The 9,379-nt window shown below is 37.8% G+C and overlaps 1 protein-coding gene across 1 annotated transcript; it reads right to left on the bottom strand.

Annotated features, from left to right (window-relative positions):
- Positions 1-2,533: 2,533 nt before the first annotated feature.
- Positions 2,534-7,664, bottom strand: LOC107082340 (histone-lysine N-methyltransferase SETMAR). The gene is made up of 2 exons (XM_015370960.1): positions 7,513-7,664; positions 2,534-4,423 (listed from the first exon to the last, which is right to left on the bottom strand). The coding sequence occupies exons 1-2, from the start codon at positions 7,597-7,599 to the stop codon at positions 3,659-3,661; spliced, it is 852 nt and encodes a 283-aa protein (XP_015226446.1). The 5' UTR covers positions 7,600-7,664; the 3' UTR covers positions 2,534-3,658.
- Between the last annotated feature and the right edge of the window lie 1,715 nt (positions 7,665-9,379).

Genomic DNA, 9,379 nt, shown 5'->3' with positions numbered 1-9,379 from the left:
TTCACCTCTTGATATTAAATACAAACGTACTTAAAAAGCTAATTAATTGATAAATAAAGTTCACCTCTGCATCATGTAATGCCACCTAAAATCCAACCCTCGCAGATTTGGTGGAGAATATCAGTAGGAAATCTACAGCAAGGAATTCCCAATCTAAAGTTGTGCAGAAGGTTAAAGCTGGGTGAACTGTACAACAAAACAGAGCTTTTAAAGATCTCTCCCCAAACTATCATCTGAAAATGAAAATAAAAACAATTACTCAACTGCAAAGCTACCAAGACATGGCCATCCAGCTACACTGATAAGGAGGGCAAGGAGAGCACCAATCAGAGAAGCAGCCTAGATCTCCTTGATAAATCTAACCTCGGTAGATGAGCGGCAAGCAGAATATAATTAAAATTGCTGTTTGCAGGTTTCTGCATGTACGAAAAACATGCCAAGATCTTAAAGAAGGAATTCCGGTTATGTGAGGCTAAAACTGACAGAAATTTCGTTCAGTAGAAGCAATACCCCCTGAGCTGAGGGGACGCTTTTCTCTATGAACAGGGAAGCAGAGCCGGAGTATTTCAGAATTGTCCAATTAAAACAGACCTAAATTCAATTAAGAATCAGTAGCAAGACCTGGTCTGGCAAGACAGGAAGTCTTTCTAATCTGTCTAGGCCTGAGCTGTTGTGTAAGAAGGAATCCTTAATATCCCAACTTGTTTTCAATAATAAACACAAGTTGGGATATTAAGCACAGGCCAGACCAGTTCTGCCTCTTAAAATCCAATCAGAGCACGATCTAACACGCTCCAGCATGTGATCCATTTTCCGTGTGTAGATTTAGGGGATACGGAGGTAGTTTTGTAGGGAAGTTCACCTCATGTCACTGGTTGCTAGGTGACAGTGCTGGAGAGGAGCTGCTCGTTTGCAGCTATCCTCCTTGACAGATCTGAGATCGGCCTTCATGCTCCTCCTGAACAGCCAGTTGCTCTCCATATCACCTCCTGTACACACCGCCGGTTGTCATGGGGATTCCAGGGACATCTGACTAAAAAAATGACGTGAATCATGGATAAAAAAAAAAAAATGAAAATGTTCATCTAACACCGACAGCTGACATAAATTAAATTTATCCCAAGGCCAGATACTGACCCTTATTTACTGTGTTTTGCTTCATAAAGTTGTTTTTAAAAATGTTCTTTGTCACATATATATATAAAATATAAAATAAAAAATCTGCAATCAGAATCATCCAATAATTTATTCACATTACGGTTGGGAGATGATAATCTTCTTCTTGCATATATTCCTATCTTTTAGTGTCAGTTTTATCCTGTTTTCTTACCCCATTTTCCTACAAGACCACAGCACGAAACTAGTATTCCCTACATAAATGTTAAATATTTCTAATTATTTAAATTCCCTTTCTGTTGCACCCCCCCCCCGAACAGCATGTCACTTAATAATGATTTGGCTGCGGTGTTTGACAGTTTTAGTTCTGTATTTACTTTTTTTTTGTCACACTGAATTGTTCAATGTTCTACAACAACTGGCAAGAAGCGTTTCACCCTTTCTTTTACAGGCCTGAGGAAGAATTCTGCTCCTCTCTGCTTTATAGAATTGTTTTAATTCAGCCATATTGGATGTTTTTTTTAGGATGAAGGGCATCTTGGTGGGAATATCACAGCATGTCAATCAATTTGACCCCATAGCCTTTATTTAGTTTAGTTTTACCCTTTAGTGCCAAGGTGGACTGTGTTTTACATTATTGTTCCGCCCACATAACCACAGAGTAGGTTGAGCTTAACTTATCTGATTGTTGGACAATTTCCTTAAAGGTTTGCTGGTTAATCATAGAATTTATAATTTCATTACAAGTTTTTAGGTCTTGAAACAATGCAGCAGCTCCATGCCGTCACATTACCTCTACCATATTTCATGTCCTGATGCTCCTTTTCTGAAATGCTGAGCTGTTTTCATGCCATATTTAACAGGAATTACACCTTCCAGACATATGTTTCCAAAAGTGTACTGATATTTTTCTTCCCCTTTCACTCTGAAACTCTGTCTCAGGTGAAGATATTGTCCAATATATTTTGTTAATGTTTAAATCCTGAGAACTGAGCTTGACTGAGGCAAGTGAAGCATGCAGTGCTTTATCTCTGGATAGTTTGCCATCCTCCTGGATGTGTTACTGAGGCCCTCTTGGAGCATCTTTGGTGCATTGGGACTGTGAGGTTCAGCACTTTGCCCTAGCAGCTCAATTTGTGGAGAGCTGTTCTCATTTTTGTTACCTGCGTTTGCAAAGCTTAAGAAATTACTTTTGTGAATCCTCTTAAGATTGATGGATGTCCTTGACTTTTTATTTTTTGTCATTTTTTCATGTATATCATATATTCAACAGTGCATGATAGAAATATTGGGCCTACTTTATGCTGTCAGACAGGTACAATTTTTTAACAGATTTTTAAGGTCAGGGCTCAGTAATCTGGGTGCAGCTAGTAAAAGTACAGAAAATAACTTTGATTGTTTCACTTTGCCACTAAAAGCTTTGATAGCCTAAAATATTTGAGTGTGACTAAGAAGCAAAAACAGAAGAAATCTAAAAGGAGGCAAATATATATTTTTATACCACTGTAGTCTTGTTTAGTAATTTTTTTTTACATTTAAAGTTACTAGAAAAAGTAAAAAAATAAAAATAAATAAGAGGGAGAATACTATAGGTCAAAACGACTATTGTTTCGCTGCTGGCTGACACAGAATCCAGTCTCCTGGCTACCTCGCTCTGTTGGACAGGTTTTCAATGTCTTCACTTTGTTCTAAACACCCACCCAATGTGACTGCAGCACTGGTCCCATTTCAGGATGAAACATGGTCTCCATCCTCATTAACCCAAATGTCTATATTAATAAAATGAAAGCAGATCTAGACTAGAAATGGGGCAGATCGCGATGAGATGGTCCTGATTTCAGAATGCTCACGTTAACACTGAAGTAGGACATCTTCGCCCCTCCTCCACCAGGGGAATAAAGGCAGTTTCTATATAAACTTATACCCCCTGGTCCTTTTAAAACGGTCCCACCTCTCGTGAGGTATGAGCACCATAAGAAGCAGATGGGAGAAAAAAAAAAAGGAAAGTTATGTCTAACAAATGATGCTTTAACTTGCTATTAATAAAATTAGGAATTATTGTTTTTTTTTTTTTAGAGTTTTCTTTTGCAGTCCTATATATAGAAAACCCTCAAAACATCAGTCGTTGTGGTGTAAAAAAAAAAGAAAAGAAAACGACAGCTTCGACGCTACAAGTCTGAACAGGAGCATAACAAGCCCACAACAGGTGAAAAGAGTTCTTCCAATGAAACGACAAGTTTGCTCCCATAGATAAATTAAGTCTTTTAATTCTTGTAATCTACTGCATCTTTTGACAGTGAGTGGGAGGCAGCATTAAGACAGGGGGGGAAAATCAGGAGATGCGCAGGGAACCAAACAGGAAACAATGACGTGCACAGTCATGACTCATCCAACTCATTCTGCTCATGAAACTGCCGATGTGTTCCACAGTCTCATCTTAATGAGCCGTTGAACTGACCGAGGGTTCAGGGGAACTCATAAAGCACCAACACATCCCTTGGTCCATTATGAGTTTCACAGTTACATTAAAGACAAGCTGATTTCAGCTGAGAATAGATAAATCGAGCGGAAGGAGGCGTGTGCAGTTCATGGTACCACAGTAGCACAGTTTCCTCTGAAGTCCGTCTGTGGAGAGTCCCTCTGAAGAATGTTGGGTGCCGAATCTTCCCGAGTAGTCAAACGTCAGTTCCTCCTGGGCATTAATGTCCCGTGCTGCGAACAGCGCCAGCCGTGGGATCACAGAGTGAACACGCACCGGCAGCATGAACAGGTTTGGTGCACAGGAGTGGTTAAGAAAGCGGCCCACGTTTCCCACCAGAGCGGGGTCCACAAATGTCTCAGCAATTGAGTCCGTTCCTGCGTGCTCCCTGACGGCGATGATGTAATTGTTCTCATCAGCTCTCTGGTTGAGCTGTCTCCGTTTGGCCTCCGCCAAACCGATCACCTCCCCCGCGTACTCGCACACAAATGTCCCGCGTGGGATTTCCTCCAATGTTCTAACTCCCCAACCTTTGCTCTCGGTGTGGAAGACCTCCAGCCTGAGTTGAAGCCCCCTCTGCACCACACGATTAGAGCAGGAGTCGCCGCAGGTACAGAGGGCGTTGCATTCAAAGACCGGGGAAGAGTAACCGGAATCAGTTCTGTTGAGGTGCAGCAGCCTGCCATTGCTCTCGTAGGCCTGACCGTATGTCTGGAGGCAGCAGCAGCTCTCAGCGTGGCAGGAAGGGGAGTGACAGTAGCATCCTGGAAGGGTTACTTCAGCCGGGTCAATGGAGCATCCTGGTCCCTGAATGTTATCTGAGGAGTACTAAATAAGACAAGAAAAAAAATAAAAGTTGCATCAAAAATTGAATCATATATATACTGTATATGACACATTATAGCACCTTGCAAAAATATTGATACTGTTAGAGTTTTTTTTTATACTTGTCCCCACATTACATCCAGACACTTTCCCTAAAGTGCATGTTGGTGTCTTTTACATGAGATGTATAAAGGTTTGTTGTTGCAAAATAGCCTGTTAAAAATAACAAGGAAAGCAAAAACTTCTGCAAACAAGTCAGACAGGTTTTAAGCTCAGATATGTTGCTGATGAAGAGATAGGCAGAAACAGAGCAGAATAGTTGTTATGTTTGACACACTTTTCCAGGCAGCTCCTGAGGATGCATTTGTGCATTTAGGCGACGGGAAATAAAGCTGTATATAATTTACCATCAGACCTTTTAAAACCCTATCCCTGCTTCAGCATAGTGTTCCTTGTCTGTAGAAGGAGTCATTAAAGGAATTGAAACCAGTGACTCTTTAGTTATGAAATTATTTGGGAAATTAATAAAGAGCAAGAGAGACGTCTCCCTTTCCTTTTTGGTTGTAGGGGGAGGAGATGATGCAACAGAGACACAAACATCTGGAGGGTACTGCGTCTGGTCAGATGACGTTTTGCTCATTTTCTTTACCTTTAATGCTTCAAACCTCATATTTAGGTTCTTTAATTGAAAACTGTAATGATATTGACTGTTGGTTTATCTCCTGATTGATTGATTTTTTTAACAGCTCAGAGTAAAAGTGTTTCATTTGGAACCCTCTCTTCATCAGCTGCTTTTCCTCAAGGTTGCTCAACTCAGTTTTATTTGTTTCTTGACAAATGAAAAACTGAGACATTAAAATGGCTGATATGTTATCAGCTTTGCCAATTATTCTTTCACTTTTAAACTGTGAAGATAAGGACCATGGCCTAGTACCTAATATTTCAACATTTTACAAATGGTGCCTTGCTTCCTTTTTAAATACAAATGTGGATCAGGCTAAATTAATGTATATTGACTCCTCGATTACTCCAGCAGTGACCAAAAGCCAAAGCGTTGAGCTGAAGCCACATCAGAAATATGTGGAAGTGCCTACTGATAATAAATTGAGCTTTGGCCACAAGGCAGAGACACTAACGCACAAAATAAGCACATAAGTGAATGCACTTTTTCCTCTGCACTACTAATGCCAGTCTTGCTTTACCAGAAGTCTTCTTATCATGTTTTATGGCCTCCATTCTTACGTTGTCCTTTATCGGTTGGCAAATGTCACTTTATTCAGGAATAAGGATCGTTTGCAGGACATTCTTGAAGAAAGCAGTAACACCAAAAAGATCCCTCCTGATGGTCTTAGTGACATTTATAATATTAGATCATTTAAAAAGCTAGGGTTATTACATTAAATCCCTACACATCCACTATGTTAGTTGGGTGTTATTTTCAAATCACCATCAGGACAGAGATACAAAATGGAAGATGGAGGATTTTTTTCTATGCTGAAAGATTGTTGAGGTTATTGATTTTTTTTTTTAAGTATAACAAACTGTGCATCAAAGAAAATTTAGAAAAACAGCCAATTATTTGTCTATACAAGCTGCAAAGTGGCTATATTTGCAGTGATGATTTACTGACACCTGGCGGTAAATCAATGAATTACAGTTAAATGATCCTTCTGAGCAGTTATGTCTTTGGGATACAATAGGTCTGAACACCCACGAGATTAAAGATACCTTCATTGTTAACTTAAAATAAAATAAAATAACACAGAACTCAGATAATACAGGGCTGTCATCTCTTACCCATTGGGAGTGAGACTCACCCATCTTCGTGTCTTCACACACTCTCACTCCATATTCTCAATTTCTCACACTAAATAATGACGGTTATTAAAACTTAACTCCATTTGACTTATTTATGTATAAAAATACCATATTGATGAAAATCCAGTCCGTGTTCTTAATACAACTTTAGTGCTGTTTTGCTCACAGGTTAAATAATTATCAGTCTAATTTAATACTAATTAAAAAAACACAAATATTTTAATTTTAAAGAAAGTTAACAACAACAACAACAACAACAACAAAAAAAGATAAAGAACCATTGGATTTTATTTTTCAAAAGATCAGCCACCAAAGAAAAGACCAACCACATCTAGAGAGGATCCGCAGAACAACTCAGTTATCCAGGATTCATAGAGGAGAAACCACAGGGATGTTCTTCTTTTCTTAATACTTATGTTACTCATTTATCCTTATTTTGGTAGATTTAATATGTTTAGAAACTTTATTTCCATCACACCTTCCAAATGAGACATCCAGAGTAGTGCTGTCTCCTGTCATGGTGATTTGTTTTTTTTTTTATAAAATCTACAGCCTCCTAGAAGGCCTGAATTGTTTAGCTGTTTTGTCAATTGTAAGATTGATTGTAACTAATAACATAATGAATTGAGCTTTTTTTTTTTTTTTTTACCAAATATTTATACACAGTGTAGTTTGCATAGGTTTCGATTGCACTGGTTCCTGTATCAGTGCCAGCAACCCAATAGTTTAATTTACTTGAACTGCAGAGAATAATTAACGAGCAAAGTTGTGAAATTCTTAGTTTAAAGTATATGTAAGATGCAAGTGTTTTAGTGGGGCCCTTTCTGCTTTACTTCGATTCTCTAAAAATCACCAGAATGTAGAAAATAATCTATAATGCGAGAAAAATTTTTCACATAACCACAGTCCACTTAATGTAACTCAGTATAATTTATTGTGCTATAAATATTCCACATTTTGCCGCTTTGTTTCAGTTAAATCCTCTGGAAATCTCCAACCTTTAGCTACACCTATCCTCATCTAATCCTCACAGGATTTCCTGTCCAAACTATTTCAAAATCTCACCCCAAGGTTTGGTGAAAAGTTGGCAGCCCTGGATTCTACTGTATTCAAACCCCAAGCTAATGTTTTAGGACTTCATATAAAAACAAAACAGGAGCTTTAACACTGTTAGTTTTGGCACTTTGGAGAACGACATGATAGTGTCTAATATAAAATGTATAAAACTACTAATGCTAATTTCAAATAAATTTCTGATTGTTAATTGTTGCTACCTTAAACGCCGGCGATGTCAGAGATTTACATAAAACAGGAACATCCTCCAAGCCAAAGCTCAGATCCACACCGGTATCGTCATTCATGCTGTGGCCTAGCTGAGGAGAGTAGGACCTCCTGGTTGAAGAGAGAGGAGTTTACCTGCTGTATGTAAACAAACTCAGAAGCTACGTCAAAAGCTTCCACTTCCGGTAGCCATATTAGCGACTGTCTCCTCCTAGCGGTAAGATGGAATCACTGCATATTGGAAGCGACAGGAGTCTTTAAAAGCGTTCATCATTCAATTACAATATACATTTTGACAGGTATTTCCTAATAGGTGTATACTTTAGTTAATGTCTGTCTTAATGCTTTATTTACACTTGTTTTTTTTATTTTTGTTTGAGGTGCTGCAGATACAAACCAGCAGGAGAAGGAAACCTGGAGCATACCATTTGTTTTTTGAAAGACTGACCTGGAGACTTCTTTCAAGTTGTTTTTAATTGGTTAATTTTGTCACTTAAATACTCTCTTACTATTGTTTTCGCTAAGTAAAAGTTAGTTTTGTTTTATTTTTTTAATAGAATGCTTTAATTAATTTTGTATTTATTGGTTCTTTGTTTATGTCGTGCATCCCTCGTGGTAAACTTGGGTTATTTCATCCCTATTTAAGCAGCCTTTTGTTCTTCGTTTCCAGGTCAGTTTTGTTTGTGTTGAGTTAGTTCAGTTGACCTAAGTTAAATTGGGCCCAAATTTGTTATTTATTTTTTGATTTATTCTTACATAAAATCTTTTTTTTTTATATTTTTGGAATATTTAAATTTTATTATTTCTACTTTGAACATTTATTTTGGTCCTTGTTGTCCCTGGTCCCCCACAATAATGCAGTATAGATCTACAATCTATTTTGATTTGTAATAGCTAACTTTACATTTCTTTCATGTGATCTAACAAAAGTACTTCCCATTTTCTTATAAATCATGACAGAACACCTTTAATGGAGCTACATTAAAACCTCCCAGCACTATTTTGTTGTGGTCTTAATCATCTTTTTCTGACTGGTTTCAAAAACAAACAAAAAACCCTCACAATAATCCACAAAGCTAGTGAGTGTAAATACTTAAAGAAAAGCCACATATAATACAATACTTTACGACTAGAATATGATAAATAACTAATGGCCCTGTTAAAACAAACCACTAAATATGTTATATAAGGGGGTTATATTCCCAAAATATGATTATTGCAATGCATTTATATACAACCAATAAATTAGATATGTTTCATCCTTAAATTTTATTGTATGACCTACTTTGTCCAAAAGACAATAACTAAAAGTCCCCACATGAGGGAAGAGCTACAAAAAGAAATAATGAATGAAGCTTCCCACAAAATGCTGTATTTGGGCACATCAGATGAAAATGGAGAGGATGGAGAAAATTGACTGAAAGTTTCATATGGAAATAATGGTTGATGAATCTGGAGGAAGAGTGGGGAGGTACATACCGGTAATCCATGTTTCCTGGAGTTCTGTGTAAAGTTTTTACAGTCAGCAAAAACGTCTGCTGAAAAAAAAAAATAGAAGTGCGGCTGATTTTAGTTTCCAGCAGGATTTTGTTGCTGCCAAAGGTAGCAAAAAGCTTATTTCAAGACCAGGGTGCCAGTTTGCTGTGTTGAACACAAGACTGACCTGAACCCCATGAATGACTGGAGCATTGTCAGGAGGAAGCTGAGAGATACCAGAGATAACAATGCAGATGATCCGAAGGCAACAGGCTGATCACCTCCATCCTACACCACAATTAATAAAAAATAATAATAATTGTAAAAATAACCCTTATTGTCCCACAACAGGGAAATTAAGGAAAACAATACTATATATATATA

This window comes from Cyprinodon variegatus, unplaced genomic scaffold, assembly GCF_000732505.1.
Source record: "Cyprinodon variegatus isolate N-32 unplaced genomic scaffold, C_variegatus-1.0 Scaffold51, whole genome shotgun sequence".
Classification (NCBI taxonomy): domain Eukaryota; kingdom Metazoa; phylum Chordata; class Actinopteri; order Cyprinodontiformes; family Cyprinodontidae; genus Cyprinodon; species Cyprinodon variegatus.
The sequence above is the reverse complement of the archived record's forward strand: the minus strand, read 5'-3'. Positions and strand labels throughout refer to the sequence as shown.

Excerpts from the sequence above, each read along its gene's own strand:
- LOC107082340 (XM_015370960.1), bottom strand. The coding sequence starts at position 7,599 with ATGAATGACGATACCGGTGTGGATCTGAGCTTTGGCTTGGAGGATGTT. Across the intron at positions 4,424-7,512 it reads TGACATCGCCGGCGTTTAAG|TACTCCTCAGATAACATTCA; the intron begins GTAGCAACAATT and ends TGTCTTATTTAG.